This window comes from Zonotrichia albicollis, chromosome 15, assembly GCF_047830755.1.
Source record: "Zonotrichia albicollis isolate bZonAlb1 chromosome 15, bZonAlb1.hap1, whole genome shotgun sequence".
NCBI lineage: Eukaryota > Metazoa > Chordata > Aves > Passeriformes > Passerellidae > Zonotrichia > Zonotrichia albicollis.
This window is the reverse complement of record NC_133833.1, coordinates 1,369,304-1,389,141: the sequence shown is the minus strand read 5'-3', so window position 1 is coordinate 1,389,141 and position 19,838 is coordinate 1,369,304. Positions and strand designations below refer to the sequence as shown.

Below are 19,838 nucleotides of genomic sequence, written 5' to 3'. Positions count from 1 at the left end.
AAAACTTTCCTTTCTTTCAAACTTTCCTTTCTTTCAAACTTTCCTTTCTTTCAAACTTTTCTTGACACCTGAAAATGAAGCCCAAAGCCTCAGTAATTTATGGTGAGCAGTTCTGTTTGACTGCTGTGTGCAGATTTTTGGGTAAATGGCAGAATTTCTATAGGAGTTTTTCACAAGATAAACACTCAGTAGAAAACATTTTGGCTATCCTGATATTTTTGGAAGTTTTTTTTTTGTTTGTTTGTTTTTTGGGGTTTTTTTTGTCTCCTGTGTGGAGATTTCAATACCTTTGAAAACCCCTGTTACTTACTATTGCTAACAGGGCCAAAATAACCATAATTATTCTTGTTATTGTGACAGCTGATATTTAAATATGTGACATTTCAGTACCTTGAGAGTCTGAGTGCAGCCAGACTTCAAAAAAAAGTTGCTTAACCTCTGTATTGATGGGCAGCAGTGCTGTGGGGTGGGAGGCAGGGCAGCAGCAGAGGCAGTTTTGTGTCCAGAGTGAAGCTGACATCCAGCAGCCGCAGCTCCTGTCCTTATCTGCAAGTTTAGATGGCTGGAACACAAATGGGAAGCTCGTTATCTTCAAGCCATTGACAAATTGCCACTCTGGGCCAATTACCAGGAAAGCAGATGTTGGGCGCCGTGCTCTGGACACGACCTTGCTCTCTGAAATGCTGGAGTTTGATTCTCCAGGCTCTTAATTAAATAGAGAGGGTTGTGGAGAGAAGGGAAAATGGGATTTCAGCCCCAGATCTGCAGCAGGGGATGGGGAACCTCCTGCGTGGGGCACAGAAAGGAGGTTCCCCCTTCCTCCTGGAGAATCCCCATGTCCAGAGCTGCTGCTGCCTGTCCCCATCTGTCCCCAGGATCCTGGGACAGCCTGGCCTTGGAGCTGATGCTTTAGGGACACCCCTACCTGAGCCCTTGGCATTAACCTGAGCTTCTCTGACATTTTTTAGTTGGTTTGGGGTTGGTTTTTTCCACAGCAAGGATTGATTGAGAGCAGTGCGAAGGGGCCAGAATAGATGAGGAGAAGGAGGTGGATGACCCCAAAAGGGCAGAGCAGGTGGATGAATGAGAGGTTTTTGTGGAGGGGAGGGTGAGTCAGCCCAGCATCAATCCTCCCTGGGCTGCAGGGACAGCACTGCTTCCTTCCCAGGGCTTAATTCAGTGTTTTCAGCTGTTTGCTCTTGTGTTCATTCAGAATTTATGGGAGAGTGCTGCTTCTAGTTGGTAGCTTTTCTCTGATCTATTTCCTGCCTTCTGTTTTATTTCAGGGCATGCAGGTGTGAGTCTTAAGTTTTTTTTAAGAAAACTAGGTGGTTAATCTAATCCTAAAGACTCAGCTTGAAAGTCATTCCCTTCAGCATATTCACAGAGTGTTGCTTGCAAAGACTTTTATCTGATAAAGTCTTGTATCTGTTTCCACTGCTGCCTCTGGAAAAGAAGGAAACAAGCTCTGAGGCTTGAATTCTCAAAGGCATTGGAGAAAATCTGGAGAAATCACCACATAATAAACTGATTTTCCTGCTCAGACACAGGGAGAGAAGTACTGCAGACAGCCTCTGCCAGTCTCAGTGGAAAAAGAGATTTTCTAAGGTAGCAAAGGTATCTCAGGGCTCACTGAATCTGAAGTTTGCTACCACTGCCTTAAGCTTTTTCATCATCTCTTTGATATTCTAATATATTAGAGAGATTTACCCTTGAAATATTTATTTATCGCATGTTTTATGCATACATGTCCATTCTTTGTGCCAGTGCAATAAAAAATAATTGCACTGCAAACAAACAGACCCAGAAGCTCTGATGGAGTCTCCAAATACAGCGAACCTGTCAGGAGAGGCAATTTTCTCCTCCAATATTTGCAGTCCAATTTGCAATGCAATTACTTCTCAGAGTCTTTGGGGGGTGGAGAGAACAGCAGAGAAACAAACAGGTCCCAGATGTCTGTGGGTCTGGGTTTGGGTGCACATCTGGCACCTCTGGGTGCAGTGGGAGCATCCTCTGCCTGCCTCCTGCCCCTCCTGGCTGCCCCAGGTCCCCTCAGGGCTGTGTCCCTGTGGCTGCTCTGTTTGCTGGGGTGTCTCAGACACCACAAACCAGCCCTGGGTGTGTCCTTTGATCCCAAAGTGATCCTACAGCCCAAAATCCCTGCTAAGCCAGGGCTAAACACAGCAGATGCAGCCGGAGAGTGACAGCTGCTCCTTGTGCTGCTTGCAAACATTAATTACCATTAATGGGCAGGAAATTAGCTCAGCCCTGTGGGAGAGGTGATGCTGTAAAGCCTCCCGAGCCCTGTGGTGCCATCCTGTGACAGCAGCCCGGTGCCAGGGCACAGAGAGTGGCCCTGGGGACTCAGTGGGCACTGCCCTGCTCCTGCCAGCCCAGCATTCCCTGCTTGTCCCCTTCCCACGGATCACAGACAGGGACTGCCTGGTGCCCGAAGGATGCCCAGGCTGTGCCTGGGAGCACAGGGGGTTTGCCCAGGCTGGGAGGAAGCTGCAGGGCCCTATAGAACATCCCTGCCTGCTCAGGGCCATGGGGATGTTGTTAGTGGGGAGAGTGATTAAACTTTGCCTAACTGGCAGTAATTACTGGCTACAGTCTGATTAAATGCCCCAAATTGCAGGCTGTGAATTCCTGTGCCTGTCTCACAGGATCTGACAGCTCAGGTGGGAGCACAGAGGCAGCGCAGGCAGGGACAGCTGGGCCTGTCCCCAAGGCAGGTGACACAGGAGGTGACACAGCTGTGGAGCCGTCCCTGCCAGGCAGGACACCAGGCAGGGGCTGCAGAACGCAGCTCTGGGAGCTCTGAGGAAAATCCCAGAGCAGATGGCCACAGCACAGGCTGAGGGATGCTCTGCCCTTTATTCATCTCTGCAAACCCTCCAGAAATATTTCATTTATTGCACCACCCTTGCTGCCAATAACCCCCTCACACCTCAGCCTCGCAGGGACCATCAGGAGCCCCCTCTCTCTGCATTTGGCAACATACATTTGTTTGTGTTCCCTGCTAAATTTATCCAGCTCCAATTAACTGTTCTCTTTAGCATTTTTCTCAGTGTAATTATCTCAACACCAGCAGGCCGTTGTTTTTCTAATAAGAATTTAATTTTGTTAGATATAATCATTTTAGGACATTTTCTTTTTCTGGACCAATGATGCAGAACTTTGTTTTCTTTGGCACAATGAGAGCCCAAAGCTTATTTGCTCAGTGGGAAAAAGGAAAATAGAAAGAGCTGTTCTTTCCAAAAAATGTTAAAATCTGGTTATACAGAGGCCAGAACCTGTTTTCACTGAAATATCAGCAACAGCAGTGTGGGATTAACTTCCCAAAGGCGCAAATAAATTGAAATCGTGGCTCCTTAGGTTCATCACTTGGTCAGGGCTCAGCTGGAGACTCTGTCCCAGTCTGGATTCCCTGAGGGACAAGGACAAGGGCAGTGACTTCCCACTGACACTTGCACCCTGACTTTGGGAGAGAGCCAGTAGCACCCACAGTTTTCCCATCCTTTTGCCTTCTTTTATCCAGTTTTCACATCCTTTTGCCTTCTTTTATCCAGTTTTCCCATCCTTTTGTCTTCTTTTTTCCAGTTTTCACATCCTTTTGCCTTATTTCATCCAGTTTTCACATCCTTTTGCCTTCTTTTATCCAGTTTTCCCATCCTTTTGTCTTCTTTTTTCCAGTTTTCCTATCTTTTGGCTTCTTTTCTCGTGGATGATTTAAGGGGGGTGAAATATTACTCAGTGTGAGTGCTCAGTGAGTGTTCTGTGGCTCATCCTGGCCCCAGGATGATCCAGCATATGCTCTGTACATCATTTTCCATATGCACATGACACCAAATGCTTTGAAGTGTGGGCCACCCCCAGAGGCAGGCTGCTAATAAGGCTGGGGGTGGATTTGTCTGTCTGTGAGAGCTGAAGAGCTCCTTGCAGGGTGGTGCCTGCAGGCTGCCGGCTCCAAACTGCTCTGCAAACCAGGAGATGCTTTCATTTCTCTCCAGGGGCAGGGAATGGTCTCCTGCAGCTCGGTAATTCCATTTCTGCAGTGCCCAGGAGGCAGGGAGGAGCAGGGCTGTGGCCAGAGCCTCAGTGGGGCTGAGGCAGGATATAATCATAGATCCAGATATCTGCAGGAGCTGAGCACTGCAGGGCAGCTTTGGCACAGCCAGGGGATGGAGGAGGGATAAATCAATAATTCCCTGCCATGGCCCACAGCCCATGCAGGCAGATCCAGGAGCTGCAGGAACTCTGGGACTGGTTCCCAGCTGGGACCTTCCAGTGCCTGGGGAATGATGGAAAAAGAGTGCCAGGACAAGGGAATGGCTCCCATTGACAGAGGGCAAGGATGGATGGGATTTGGGAAGGAATTCCTGGCTGGGAGGGTGGGCAGGCCCTGGCACAGGGTGCCCAGAGATCCCTGGTAGTGTCCAAGGCCAGGCCGGATGGACTTGGATCTCCTGGGATAAGTGGAAGTTGTCCCTGCTATGGCTGGGGTGAAATTAAATGATCTTTAAGGTCCCTTCCCAACTCCTTTCCTGTAGTTCAAAGGATTCCTCACCTTCCCTGTGATTCTGTGATTTTTTTCAGTGGCCAAAGAGCCATAAGGCCAGAGAAATGATGGATTTCTTCTTTTCAGCCACCTGTGAAATGTCAGCACCAGATTCATTCCTGTGGCAAATGTCTGATAAGGAAAAGGAGAAGTATTTTAATAACCTTTGCTTTACTGGAAGAGCTGCAGCTCTGGGAGGGGGTTCCTGTGTTTCCCCTTCAGTGGAGAATGTCATTGCAGAGGAGAGGAGGTTTCACATCAGCTGCTCTGCTGGAGGGAACAGGGAAGTGAACGTTTGCGAGGAATTTGACTGATAATAGAGAGAATTAATATTTAATTGTGCCTGGACACGGTATTAATCATGTGTATGTATTGCATTTTGTGTTCATCCATCACACTGCCACAGCAGCACGTGGCAGACATTCCCTGGGAGCCCAGGCAAACAGCTCTGCTTGGAAAGGGGCAGGAGCACAGAGCTTGTCTTTATCCCAGCCCCTGACTATGACTATTGACAATCTCACAGATATAATTACTTTTCTCCCAGTGAATAAATAGCTGCTAAAATGCTCAGGCCACCACATCCATCAAACCAGCAGCTCCTGCAGCAGCTGTGACATCCAGGCCTTCTGGTGGCACCCACAGCTGTGTCACATCTGATTCCCCGGATGGAAACCCTGCTGGGCTCTGAGGCGTGGGTGCTGTGCTCCTCTGCCTCCCTCCCCATCACACAATTGTCACCCACACCCTGCTCAGGGCACTTTGTCACCCAAAACAGTGACAGCAGGAGCCCAGCTGGGCTGCCTGAGCACGGGGGAAGTTCTGGTAGCAGCCAAAGTGAAATAAAATAAAATCTTCTGACGTGAAAGTGGAGGAAAATTGCTGCTGAATCACTGGGAGGGAAGAAATATGAGAGCTTAAGGTGTCATTTTTACAGGCATAATTTTTACTCTAATGGCCTTTAATAGCAGGAACAATTCAGTGCAATTCTTTCAGCTGCAGCAGGGAGAGGAGCAGAGAAATGTGATCACTCAAACTGCTGGCAAGAATTGTTTTCCTGCTGCAGTTAATTATCAGTGTACAGTGGTTTTCTCTTCCTGTTTGCTTATCCAACTTGTCAAAGGCTGGCTGCTGGCTTGGCTGGTTTTATCCTTTCATTTATTGGATTTCTTCTTTTGCCCTTTCTGCAAAGAAATGGAGTCTCTCGTGCCTTGCCTTTGATGCCTTTGATGTCCAGCACTTCCAGTGGGTGACTTTGAGAGAAGAAACAATGAAATAGTTTAAATTTATTTTTCAATATAGATCCTTTGTGTTGAGAGTCAGAGGAGCAGCTCTGAAGCTCCCTCTGCCCCAAAAACCTCCCCAAAATTCCTGTTGGAACTCCAAGGTCATTTCCTGGGCAGGGATCAGCCCCAGGGGAGCTGGAGCTCCACCAGAGCGACATTTCACCCTCAGCTCTAAAAGAGCAGCTCCTGGCAAATCCTATTTGTTGGAAGTGCAGCTTTCCAGAGGAACAGGCTGATTTTTCATGCACGCAGGAAACCAGAGGAGAACAGAGGAATTATCAAATTGCAGGAGTTGAATGCCTGTTTCAGCGTTTTTCCCCTGTGACATTTTGAATCTTGTTTCAAAGAGACTTTTAAGAAATGTTTTCTTTTGACACTTTGATATTATTTCAAGCCTCTGTGTGGAATATATCATCTGATTTTATCAAAATAAAGCAATTCGGTTGACTCCACATGACTTTAAAAAAAAAAAACCTGCAGAAAAAATGGAAATTCTTATATTCTTGCGCCTGTTTAGGACAAAGCTCTTGGTTCCCACTCAAATCTTGGTGAAATAAATGCACATCTCAAAGAGCAGCTCTTTAATACACACATGTGTGTTTGCTAATTTAATTCCTCTAATTCTTGGTTCTGCTGCCCTCATAAAATTTTTTACAGAGTGTGCTGAAATCCAAAAATCTAAAGAGCAAAAAATATTTTATTGGGAACCTGAGACTGATGGTCAGGTCAGGACCAGTGAAAGTCTGCAATTGGATATTTGGATCTGGTTTTCTTAGGAATAAACAATAATTTCAGAGCCAGAGGTTTCCAGTTTTAGGTTTGCTACTCCTTCCTGATGGAGAGATCCACCTGCAGGGAGTGGCACAGGGGTCAAACAAACAGAAAATTTGATTTTTTTATCTCTTTGAGAAGACATTTTTAGGTCGTAACAGTTTTAGGGGCAGGGACCTGTTGTACTTTGGATATTTGGAATGGATCAGGAGGAGGGAGGGGAGTTCTGGGCACATGCCCTTGATGGTGCAAATGTTTTGCCCTGTCCTTGGGAAGGTTAAAGCCCAGCTGGAAAAGAGGTGAATTCCTGGGAAACGGAAGAACACACCTCATTTTACTGCCAGTTTCACAGCTTTGGGAGAATTTGTTAATTTGTGTTAACAGCTTTTGCAGCTTGTCAAAATAAATGTCCAGTGCAGGAAATTCAGCTAAGGCTGCCTGGAGGGAAGGGATGTTCCTTGGAGGGTGGGGACATCCTCAGTGCAGAGGGAGAGCAGGGCTGAGTATGGGATTTCTCCCTTGCCCTGCCACCCCAGACAGCCCACAGCATTTACCTGGGCCTCACTCTCCTTGGAAAGCAGAAAACTCTGCCTTTTCCTCGCCAGCCACTGTGAACCCTGGGGAAATGTCCCAGGTTCCTGCGTGAGGGGCTCCATGGAAGCAGGATACAGACCCCTGTTTTCTCTCTGGTTTGAAAGGCAGCTGGAGAAAGGGCTTTACAATTTAATTTTTAAAAGGCTTGGAAGTCCCTTCTGACTGTTTCTGTCCTGTTTTTTGGTTGCATACAGGTAGGAATCTTATAGGAGAAAAGCTTTATCAAATCAGGGCTTAGGCCTGTTACTTTTCTAAGTACAGCTAAGCAGCTGGCTAAGTTCCACGTGAAAGAATCTTGAAAATGAAAGCCAGTTAACACAACAAGTTCATCTTCTGAGGAAAACCAGTTTGCACCTTTAATAACAAAAGATCTGTCCCATGAGAATCCACAAAGAAAATATATAAACACCTGTGAATAGAAAAAGTCTTAAGAGGTACACACAAAAACCAATGAACTGAGTGGCAGGAAAACTCCCAGCTAATTGGGGTTGAACACAGTCTGTGAAAACTACAGAAAAATGAATGAAAAATAAAGAATAGGGAATAAAGAATTGGCTTTTGTGCATGAAGAGCCTGCTTTCTGACCCGTTTTTGCCCCACAGGTACTATGCCATCTGCTGCCAGCCCCTGGTGTACAGGAACAAGATGACCCCGCTGCGCATCGCGCTGATGCTGGGGGGCTGCTGGGTGATCCCCACCTTCATCTCCTTCCTCCCCATCATGCAGGGCTGGAACAGCATAGGCATCATTGATCTGGTGAGTGGCCAAGCAGGGACACCGATCCAGTGTGCTGGGTGGGTGCTGGGTGTTCCCTAAAAAACAATTTTCAGGGAAAGGGGAAAAGAAGGAGAAACTTCTTGTCGCCAGTGCAGAGGGGCTGCTGAATTTCTGGAGGGGTCTTTAGGGGGATTGAGGTGGCTCTGTCCTCGAAGGACTGGCACAGGGACAGGCGTGGCCTGGGACAGGATTTTGGCCACATTCACTCTCAGTTCAGTGAGGAATCCTTGGAAAAGAGGCCAAGCCCAGCTGGCCCCTGCCAACACCTCAGGAGTCCTTGGTCCCCTTGGCCTTTGCAGCTCTCATTTAAATAAGAGGCAGGATTATTCTCTTGGTAGAAAAAGCAAGAGCTTGTAGTGCCAGGACAAGGGAGTGGCTGCACACTGCAGAGGGCAGGGTTAGATGGGATATTAGGAAAAGATCCTTCCCTGGAAGGTGGTGAGGCCCTGGCAGAGGTCGTGGATGTGTCCAAGGATGGCTGGATGGGGCTTGGAGCAACCTGGTCTAGTGGAAGATGTCCCTACCCATGACAGGGGGTAACACAAGATGATTTTTAAGGTCTCTCCCTGTTGGGGTCCTGGACACTGAGAATTTTAGACTTTCTGTGCTGACAGACTCTAACTCCCAAGAGAGCACTACATTTGACCTGAGGTGTAGAGAAAGCTTCCTAAATTGATTGATAGCACTGAGATTATGAGTGTGTAGTTGACACCTCCCAACCCAACCCGTTCTCTGACTCCCACTTTTCCCCTCCTTCCTTTCCTTTCCTCACCTCCCCTCCGCACCCCAGATCCAGCAAAGGCAGTTCAACAAGGCCTCCAACTCCACCTACTGCATCTTCATGGTGAACAAGCCCTACGCCATCACCTGCTCCGTGGTGGCTTTCTACATCCCCTTCCTGCTGATGGTGCTGGCCTACCACCGCATCTACGTGACGGCGCGGGCGCACGCGCGGCAGATCCGCCTGCTGCAGCGCGCGGGGAACCCGGCCGAGCCCCGCCAGGGCCCCCAGGAGCCACGGCAGAGCCTTCAGGAGACACAGCAACACCTCCAGGAGACACATCAGGGCCTTCAGGAACCACGGCAGGGCCAACACCCCCAGGAGACACATCAGGGCCCTCAGGAGCCACGGCTGGACCCTCAGGAACCATGGCGGGGCCTTCACGAGCCACAGCAACACCCCCAGGAGCCACATCAGGGCCTGCAGGAGCCACGGCAGCACCCCCCTGACCAGCACAGCAGCCACCGCATGAAAACAGAGACCAAAGCTGCCAAGACCCTGTGCATCATCATGGGCTGCTTCTGCCTCTGCTGGGCCCCCTTCTTTGTCACCAATATCGTGGATCCCTTCATTAACTACACGGTGCCCGGCAAGCTGTGGACGGCCTTCCTGTGGCTGGGCTACATCAACTCGGGCTTGAACCCTTTCCTCTACGCCTTCCTCAACAAGGCTTTCAGACGTGCCTTCCTCATCATCCTCTGCTGCGGCGACGAGCGCTACCGAAGGCCTTCCATCCTGGGCCAGACCGTGCCCTGCTCCACCACCACCATCAACGGCTCCACGCACGTGCTGAGGTGAGTCTGCCTTCAGAGGCTGCCTGGAAGGCCACCGAGGTGACAGTGTGGCAGGAATAAAGTTGGGATTCATTGATCTTCAAAGGTTACACCTTGGGCAGTGCCAGAGCCCGGCCATGGCTCCACCCCAGATGGATCCTGGCCACGAGTTCTCACACTTTGATAAGTTTGGGTCCATTTCCATGCTGGGGTTCAGTGCCCAATCCCAGCTCCAGGTGATGCAGTCCCACCCTCCCAGGTTGCTCCCCTCCATTCCCTGTTGTTTGCACTTTTGGGGCTGGAGCTGCAGCGGTGTCCTTGGTTGTGGGGCTGGAAAATGATTGTTCTGTGGGGCTGAGCTGGGAGCAGAACTGCTGACACTTTATGTGGAGTGCAGAGTTATAACTAACACAGTACTGAGTCTGGAAAATAGGAAAGCTCAAATTGAAAGCATCAGCCCAGGGCTGCCCAGAGCCTGCAGCCACCAGCAAGAGGAGTTTGTACAGGACTGCCTTCATTTTGCAGTATCTTGGTGGTATCAGTGCTCAGAAAGCGATGGGGCAAAAACAATCCTGAGGTGCTCAGACAGAGTTTGCGGGGAGCAGGTGTGGGCAGTTCCTCTAGAGGTGTGCCCAGAAAGAACTGGGAGAACGCAGAAGTTGTGTGTGAATTTTGGCATCATTTGGTCCGAAGGGAACAACTTGACCCTCTGGATGCTGCCTGCTGCATATTCTTCAGGAAAGGAACCAAAAGTTTCTGCAAAAGGGGAGGTTATGGCACTGGGGTTTTACAGCTGCTTTTTGTCCCCTGGCAGGGAGAGCACTGGCAAGAGGGACAGACCTTGTGCTGAACTCAGCTATGACACAAGTTAGCACAATAATGAGCTGTAAATAAATGGGGATTTCTGGGTGTTCAGGGCTCTGTGCAACACCAGACTGAAAAAGCCAAAATCATCTGAAAAATGCTGTGCTCCCCTTGAAACAGAGTGTTTGCATTTCTTCTGTCACCAGTAACTATTTACTCAACACAAACCAACAAACTCCTGCCTCCATGAATCACTGAACTCTTGTGCAGCACAAGTGGATGGGGAGCCAGGTCAGCATTGCTGGAATTCCTGGATAAAACAAGCTGTGAAATTTTGCCAGAGCAAAGAAGATGACTTTGGGTGAAATGTATTTGAGCAATGATCAGAGCAGACAGACTCTGGCACATCTGGGTCAGGGAGGTCACCCTGCTGTGCTCCCATTTCCTCTCAGAAGTGCTCAGAGCACTGCATTGCTCTCTTCAGGGAAAGCTCTGGTGAGAGGTTTATTTACCACTCCTTTTCCACCAGAGAGATCTTCTCCAAATGTCAATAGGATTTCTCCAAAGGAAAACACTTCCTGATTTTCCTCCTGAATGAGCCAAGAGAGGCAAAGTGGGAAAAAGCAGAAATGAGCACCTTGGGGGTTGGAACTGCAGCGAGCCCCAGCGCTCCCTGCTGCCCCTAGAACAGGGGTGCAGCAGCTCAGGCTCCAGTTTTGAGAGGCTTAACAGCTCCATGGATTCAGTGGAATAAAAATAAATCCCTGGTGGTAGGAAAGAGGTCAGAGCTGCTGTGGAGCAAAAGGATGAGTGATCACAGAGTCCTGGAACCATAGAATGGTTTGTGTGTATGTTTGAATGGTTTATGTGGGTGTTTGAATAGTTTGTGGTGGTTTTTTTGAATGGTTTGTGATGTTTTTTGAATGGTTTGTGATGTTTTTTGAATGGTTTGTGAGGTGTTTTGAATGGTTTGTGGTGGTTTTTTAACGGTTTGTGGTGGTATTTTGAATGGTTTCTGAAGTTTTTGGATAGTTTGTGATGGTTTTTGGATGGTTTGTGAGGTGTTTTGAATGGTTTGTGGTGTTTTTTTGAACGGTTTCTCATGTTTTTGGATAGTTTGTGATGTTTTTTGAATGGTTTGTGAGGTGTTTTGAATGGCTTGTGGTGGTTTTTTTTGAATGGTTTCTGATGTTTTTGAATGGTTTGTGATGGTTTTTGGATGGTTTGTGATGGTTTTTGGATGGTTTGTGGTGCGTGGCTCTCAGCCAGGGTTCCCCCACAGCACAGGTGTTCTGGGGGTGGAGCAGTGATCCCACCCCACCTGTGAAGGTGGGATTTCATTGAGGGTGGGATTTCATGGGCTGCAGCTGTGGCTCAGCTCAGGAAATGCAGAGGTTGTCCCTCAGAGCTGTTCCTGGTGCACCCAGAAGGTCACTCAGGATCTGGGCTGACAGGTAAAATATCTCCTCCTGTTCTTGAACTGGGTTGAAATTTCTGGGAATTTTAATGATCCTGCAAGATGAGTCAGAGCTCTGAAAGGTTCTGTCTCCTTCAGGACACGTTCATGGGCGCCAGGTGGATGTTTTGGGCTTGCTCTGCCCTCCCCTCCATTCCCTGCACTCCCTGTTTCACACTGCATTTGCCCTGGGCATTTTTGGAGGTATTTTGGAGGTATTTTGGAGGCAAGTGTGGAGTTTTTGTGCTGGCGGCACCTGCAGAGCTTTGAGGTCTGAGTTGCCCCTTCCCCAGCAGTTCCTTTATTCATGGCACCATCAGGGAAGAGATTCCCCTTTTGCCAAGGTGCTGATAAAGCACATTCCCACTAAATTCTTTTATTGGAAATGCCTGAGCAAAAGCTTGAGAGACACAGCAAATGATGAGCATTTAAAAATGGTGAGTTCAGTGATATTTCATTTGTTTTGCCCAGGGCAGGGCAGCCAGAGGTTGCTCAAGATGTATTTTCCACTCCAGAGGTTTCAGTTCAGGGATCAGCTCCCTGTGCCAGCAGAAGTGGCTCCAGACCAAGCCCAAGCTGAGGGGATCTGATTGCTGCCTGGAAATGTTAATGTTGTTAAATAGACAGGAGGTAATTTGATTTTCACCTAAATTTCATTAGCTGCCAACCTGGAAAGGAATTCTCTAAAAATATGGGGGATGATTAGACTCAGTAACAACTAAAAAAAGAGTTTTGTCATTTCTTGAAGGAGCTTTCTTAATTTTTTAATGAAGCTCTGCCAATATTTACAACCAAACTTATGTTCCAACTTCCCTGGCATGGTTTCCCAGCTTGGCATCAGTGCCAGCCTGCACATGCCATTCCCTGTGGCTGGGGCTGTCAGGGCACTGTCAGGGAGCTGTGACCATCTGAGATCCTGCAGACAAATTTGGGCTCAGTTAGGGGAGATTTGGGATCTGCTGCAGGGTCCAGGAGCAGGTGCAGGAATGTGGGAGTTCCACAAAGCCCAAGTCACCACCCTGTGTCAGAGGAGCCTCCTTCCCCCAAGCCCTGCTCCCCAAAGAGCAGGAACTGCTGGAGCCTTGTCCAAGCTCCAAAAACGCCTCCCTGAAGGGAACAGAGACCTTCTGATAAGAGAAAAGATTCTTGTAATTGTGCTGAGTGAAATCAAGATATTTATCTTGTTTCCTACAAAGGAGAGAGGGGATTAGAGGTTTACAATAGCACAGTTTCCTTCAATTTTTAAAAGATAATCTCCTTCAGTGTGCCTGGATGTTGGAAAAAGAGATTACTGTGCAGCTAAACCTCTTTTTGTTCTTTGGCCCAATACGAGATTTAGGATCAGAAGTTCTGCATCAGTTTGTGTCTGGTGAGGAAGCTGAGGCTCTGCAGAGCACCTGGAGCTTTGGAAGGACTGAGATGTAACCCATCTTTGTCTGCTTTAACCACATGATTTGTGCTTTGCGTGGTGAAGGTGTCCTGGTGGGGCAGGGTCTGTCTGGCAGCTGGAATTAGGGACCCATGGCCAGGGCAGAGCCCCCAGCCCCACATTCCTGCAGCTGGAACACCTGGCAGCTCCTCCTGGCACAGGGCAGAGCCCCCAGCCCCACATTCCCCACATTCCAACTGCATTTAGATAAACACAGCCATGCCTCATAATGCAGCACCTATTGAATCCAACTCCCAGTCCTTTGCTTCATTCCAGAGGTCCAAAGCAGGATTTAAAACTAATTTTGGTGCCTGAATAAACTCCATTATGGGTAGAACTTTGCTCTCCACCTACTCTCCTTCTGTTTCAACTGACCTTTGAATGTGTTGGGCTGGTTCTCACCTCTCCAGAGATTAATTTGGTTTATCAGCAAAGTGTTTTCAGACAATGCAAATCAGCATGTGCAAAGAGCTCCACATGCCTTAGGGTTAGAAATTCTATGGAAACCTCAGCAATTATTGTCATGTTCTGTTCTTCCTTGGGGCAGCAGTATCTACAACTCAGAGCTAATTGTGTAAGTGCATTTTAATTTTAGGTTCACTTCTTTGTTCTTTTCAATAATTCTCTTCCTTTCTGATTGCTAGAGGAGAATTTATTTAAGCATTGTATGCACCACCCCATTGTAAAGTCATAATGTGGAAAAGCTCCCTGTTGCTGTTAAAATTGCTTTTAGGGCTTTTGGAATGTATGTGGGAGAGAAAACCTCGTTATTCCGAAGATTTTTGGCCAGAAATTTGGTATTTCCAGGAAGGTGTTGAGGACTTTCAGCACATCTGTTGTGATGTGATTGGTTTTTAACAATTTGCCATTTTTGGGATCCCTTCCATTGCTTGTGGTGCTCACCCACCTGTGAGCCCAGCCCCTGGGCAGCTCTGAGCAACTTTCCACCTTCAACTTTCCATTTCAAACCAGGAAATTGGCATTTGAGGGTTTGGTTTGATTTATTTGGCATAGCAAAGGTGATCCTGGCCACCATCTGCTGCTGGTGCATCTTGAGTGGGTGACCTGGCCTGGGATTGATCCAGAGCCAGCCTTGCTTTGGGTTTGCCTTCAGTGAAGCTGCACTTTTGCTATGGGAATGTGGGAATGACATCCTGCCCTGCAAATATTCCATCCCTGTTAAATCCAGCTGATTGAGGCCGCCCCTGCAGGAGCTGATGATTTCCAGCCCTCACTTCTGCATTAATCTGCTCTGGGGCTGTGGCAGACCATTGCAGGCACCCAGCAAGGAGCGTCTGGAAATGCAGGGAACCAGATTTAGGAGGCACTTGGGGAACTCCCCAGGGATTCCTACCCAGGCCTTCTGCTGGGCTGCCCTTAAATTGGATTGCAGGCACAGCGACATTGCAGGCCCGGTCTGAAATGAGTTTTGCACAGTAACCCTTGGCTAGCCTTGGCTGTGTGCCCTTTCCTCGCTCTGGCAGTCCTGGGTGGGAACAGGAGCATTCACGGTTCATCCGGAATTCCTCCCTCCCTCTGTTTCCCCCCCGAGCAGCCAGAATCCCCATCTCGCTCCATTCAGCCTTCCCTGGCTGTGGTGTCAAAGTCAATCACGTCCCGAGTGTGGATTGTGTCTGCCACTGTCACTGACAGCCCTTCAGAGCTGAGGGGTTGTTAATGAGCCTGTTAATTTGTGTCATTCCTCTGAGCCATCAAAGCGCTTCAGGCACTAAAGAGCTTTTTGCTTTATCTCTGGAGTGTTTGTGTTATCGTGGAATCCCTGAGGCTGGAAAAGCCCTCCAGGATGGAGTCCAAGCTGTGCCCCATCCCCACCTTGTCCCCAGCCCAGAGCTCTGAGTGCCACCTCCAGGAATTCCTTGGGCACCGCCAGGGATGGGGATCCAAACCTCCCCGGGTACCCCCTTCCAATTTTTTAATGGGCATTCCAAACCTCCCCGGGTACCCCTTCTATTTGTTTGTAGTTTTCCCTGATATGATGTCACAGCCCAAAGATGTGACATCCACACAGGAGCCTTCTCCTGCTCTGAAATCCTTTTCTCTCTCAAAATGAAGTCCAGCAATTCCTTTAATCTCCGTGTTTTCCAAGCTCCGAGTCCTGGCAGTGCTTTTTCCACCACCGAAGTGAAGCCACTTCTGGAAAAACACATAAACAACAGTTTAAGTGCAATGCACAGCAATAAATTGTGGAGATTTATTTAAGAATTGAAGGAAAAAATATGGATTTATCCCTTTGCAAAGCTGCATGAAACAAAGCAGAGCCAAACAGGCAAACTCAAGAAAAAAACTCAAGAAGATGGTCATGTCTCACATTAATGTTATCTATGAGTAACTTTATCACAGATTGATCTGTCAGAGCGCAGGAGCAGTCCCACTTTCCACTGATGTATTAAAGGCACATTAATGCATTCAGGGAGATTCATGCCCTGTGCTGCTTTTGTGACAGCCTTTTACAGCACCAGAGCTGGTGTTTATTAGCACTGAAAGCACTTCATAACACTTGGAGCCAGCTTTTGAGACAAGAACTGCACAAAGCAACTGCTCGGCAGGCAGGGAAGCAATTAGGAGTGACAGTGCCACAAGTGCTGCCAGGAGAGCTGCAGAGAGCTGGGGAGGGATGTTTTATCCTGCAGGAGTGTCCCACCCACCTCCCAAGCAGGGCTGCAGCTCCTGGGCATCCCTGCAAACCCCTCCTTGGGCACAGCCTCTGTAGGAATGAGGAAAAGCAGGCTCTGATCTCTGCTCTGGGACAGGGACAGCGCCCAGGGCAGGGTCAGGCTGGATTTTGGGAAAGGTTCTGCCCCCAGAAGGCGCTGGCAATGCTCAGGCTCCCCAGAATTGGACACTGCTCCCAGGGTTCCCAGGCTGAGATTTTGGGGCTGTGCAGGGCAGGGGCTGGGCTGGATGATCCTGTGGGAACTCAGGATATTCCATGGTTCTATTCTGTGAGAGAACCCCATAAAACAGCAGCTCAAGGAAATGAGTGATGCACTTCAGTGACAAACCAATTCCTCTGTTTTTGAAGGGATCTTTGTCCTTGATAAATTTTAAAACCAGCCCATAAAATCCTTTAAAATAAGCTGCAAGCTAAATTAGTTTCCTTAAAACCCTCTTTCCCCCTATGCTTGGCTTCACATGTGTTTGCCTGGGGAGATTTGGCTGTAAAATTCTGTCTGCTCACCTTGGAGCTCTTCTTGTCCCATAATTCATAGTTGGGCACCCAGCTGGGCAGTCCTGGAGCCCCCTGCCCTCCTCTCCTCCCTCCTGGGCTCTCCTGTTTGCAGGCACAGCACACACAGAGCTCCCAAGCTGCTGCTTCAGACTCAGCCACACTCAGGGACAGTTCTCCGTTATCCTCTCATGGCATAAGGAAAGCTGTTTAACTCTGAGGAATTGTAGATGCCTGCAATTTGATTTCTTCCAGCCCAGGAGTGCTGTTTTATAGGGGAATTTTCTTTTCCATGTGCCCTGTTTCAGGCTCCTGTTGGCTCAGGAGAAAAGTGCAGGATGAGGGAAGGGTTACAGCTGTTTTAGGATCCCCTGGAATTCCCTGTTGCACTCCAGGGGATTGGTGAGCAGCCCACAGAGGGGGATTTTGAAGCTCATCCTTGCAGGCAGGCATGGATCCAGCTTTGGTAAAGGTGAAGGGGTGACTGCTGTTCCCCTGCACTGCAGACTGAGTCAGGGAGCTCAGCTATTGCTCTCCCATCTGTACCTAAAAACCCAACCCAGCATTTCCAGCAAATTGGAGCTGTCAGAAGACTCCAGGAGCACCAGCCAGAGATCTCCAGCAGCTCTGCACTGCCTCATAAATCAGATTTTTTAGCAGTGAGCATGGCTGCTAAAATCATGGGGACAAATGAAGTGGCCAAGTTACAACTCCCTGGACTTTGGTTTGAAGCCAGCTGTGGCTTCCTCCAGGGAGGATCCTCAGAGCAGAGGGGTGCTTGGTACTCATGGAATGGTTGGGAGCAAGGCAGGACCCAGCTCCCAAATCCCTTCCAGAGCAATGCTGGTGAGGTTTTGGAAAACAGGCTCAGCAGAGAACTCCTGCCTAAAACCCTGTTGGGAGATTTTCTTGAAAAGCAGGATGATTCCCAGAATGGTTTATGGAGAAAAGGACTCCAGCTGATGGCTCAGATGGTTCTAAGTGAAACTCAGGCTCCATTCAGTGGGAGGTTTGGGGATGTAGCTCTGACTGATGCCATTGACTGCTCAGTGTTTGATGTGGGGCTGTTTCCCAATTAACCAGTGCTGTGTTTTTTCCTTTTTCCCCTTTAACTCCCTCACTGTGTCTGTCTTTGCTCCTTCCTGCACTAAAAGTGGCTGTTCCTCTGTCTCCAAGCTCCTCCTGCTCTTCTGCAGCAGACCAGCTCCTGTCTAGCCATGACCATGCTCTGTAAGTCCCTTCTTTTATTACTGCAGCTCTGTCTGTTCACTGTTTATTGCTACCCACTGTAAACCCTCCTTGATTTACGGCTTGCCACTTGTGGGGTGGAGGCAGCAGCCCCAGGGGAATGGGGGTGTCTGGCAGGGCATTGGGAGTGGGCTCCTGGCTGCAGGGAAATGTGGATAACTGGGATTTTCCCTTTGGGAGGGTTGTTCTCACTCCAAGGACCAGCACTGCAGGGTCTCCTCAGTGGGCAGCACACAGAGAAAAGCAGGACACAGAGAGTGGGTTTGGATAATAGGAAAAATTCTTCCCTGGGAGGGTGGGGAGGACCTGGATGCCTGGCAGTGTCCAAGACCTGGTTTAAGTTGGTTAAACCTGACAGCTCAGAGGCTTCCCCTTCCCTCAGAGGTTCCAGGAACACGGTCTGTGTTCCTGCCACCCTGGGAATGCTCCAGGGCCAGGCACTTCCACACCTGCAGCTCCAGCAGAGTGGAATAAGTGTGGAATTGCTTCCTCCTCAAAATGGTTTTGGAATGAGGGCAGGGGAAAGGAGCAGGGCTCACCCCAGGGCTGAGGAACTCCTGGTGGTCACAGTGAGAGCCTCCCTGTCTGTGACAAGTCACAGGGACTGACAGGACACAGGGAATGCCCCTCTCCCTTCAGTGCCACCCCCCAGGCACCCGTCCCTTCACCCAGCCCCAAATCCTGGGCACACTGCACAGCTCCCTCCCAACCTGAATTATCCCAACTGATCTGGGGGCAGGCAGGGGCTTCCCTCTCCTTTTCCCTTCAGGGCTTTTGTTTATTCCTCATTAGGCGCACAGATTTCAGCAGTTCCTTCACAGCAGCAGAGCTCAGGGCAGTTTCTGCTCCCTCCATCTGGAAGTTTCCCCAGGGAGGGTTGGGCACAGGGGGAGGCAGAGCTGAGCTCAGGCCGCAATCTGCTCCCTGGAGCTGCTCTGCAGAACACCCAGCCCTGGGGGAGAGCTGCCACCATCCCTCCCAGGCCTGCAGGAAACAGAGAGTCATGGAATGGGTTGGGTTGGAGGGACCTTAGGGCTCACCTCTGTCATGGGCACCTTCCACCCTCCCAGCTTATTCCAATCCCTGTCCAGCCAGGCCTGGGACACTTCAGGACATTTTGGGATCTAAGGCTTCACTGAGCACTCCAAGGTCTCCATTGCAGCTGCACCCAGCTGTTGTTCCCTCAGTCCTTTGTGCCAGGTGTCTGTGAATTGTCCTCTGTGAGTGTTCCCGTGTGCTCTCACCCCTCTGGAAGCATCCCTGTGTCTGTCCCTTTGTTGTGATCCATCTTGGCTGCAATTTTCCCCAAAAGCTGCCCTGGAGAGAGGCTGCAGGTGTGCTCTGCTGGGTGTGCTGCTCTCTCTGCTCTCCAGGGGAGTTTTACCTCTGTCTGGAACAATCCAAGCTGAGCTGCTGCCAAACCCTGTGACCCTTGGACATAACACCTCTCCCCTGGTTCTGCTGGGCACAGAGAGGAAAAGCTTGATTTTTCCATCATATCTATGCAAAGTAGTTACAAAACCTTTCCCATCTGGTCTGGTAGGATTTTACACTTCCCTGGTCAAAGTGACAAATGCCTCCCTCAAGGTCAGGACAGCAGCAAAATTATTCAGATTCAGGAAGCAACAAGGAGCAAGGACAAAAAAATCAAAATGCACTAGGAAAAGGTGCCTGGGAAGCCCCTTCCATGCTCTGGGCCAATTTTCCCTGGTCTGGAGACAGAACTGGGGTGAGAAAACTGCTTCTTGTTCTTCTGCTCCTCTCTTTGTCGTTGTTTGTGTCCCCCAGTTGATTTTGTCACAGCTGTTATTGATGAGATCCTTGCTGAGGCTGCACAAAAGTTATTGGAGATCACACTGGGGTTTTATTGAGCCTTAGAAGCACTGAGAGAGGAGTTGTCAGTGCCTGGTGTAGGAGCACAGCTGATTGAAACACCTCAGGCATCAGCAAAAGTGCTTTCAACTTGTAACTCAAACCTTTCCCCACAATGGTCCTTGGAGGCTGCAGGGTGTGCCTGGAAGGAGAAAGAAAAGCTCATTTTTGTCTCTTTTCCTACATCAACAACCCCTTGGTGTGGTGAGGATCATCCCTGCTGGGAGCTCTGCCTGTAGTGGTACAAGAGATGTCTTGGAGAGAGGTCTCAGCAGCAGAAACCAGGGGCTGCCCAACTTTCC

The 19,838-nt window shown here is 49.2% G+C and overlaps 1 protein-coding gene across 9 annotated transcripts in view; it reads left to right on the top strand.

Moving 5' to 3' along the window:
• HTR4 (5-hydroxytryptamine receptor 4) overlaps positions 1-19,838 on the top strand; it is a 69,413-nt gene that overhangs the window by 32,819 nt on the left and 16,756 nt on the right. For 5 of the 9 annotated variants that reach the window (XR_012582819.1, XR_012582818.1, XM_074552365.1 and 2 more), the window contains 3 exons: positions 7,812-7,965; positions 8,777-9,561; positions 17,593-17,646. Coding sequence is in view for 5 of the 9 variants with exons in the window: in XM_074552365.1 (XP_074408466.1) it covers positions 7,812-7,965; positions 8,777-9,561; positions 17,593-17,646 (993 nt within the window). In the remaining 4 variants the exon portion in view is untranslated. Of the gene's footprint in view, positions 1-7,811; positions 7,966-8,776; positions 9,562-17,570; positions 17,647-19,838 lie in introns of all 9 variants that reach the window. The other 4 variants (XR_012582820.1, XM_074552367.1, XR_012582821.1 and 1 more) reach the window with 2 other exon arrangements.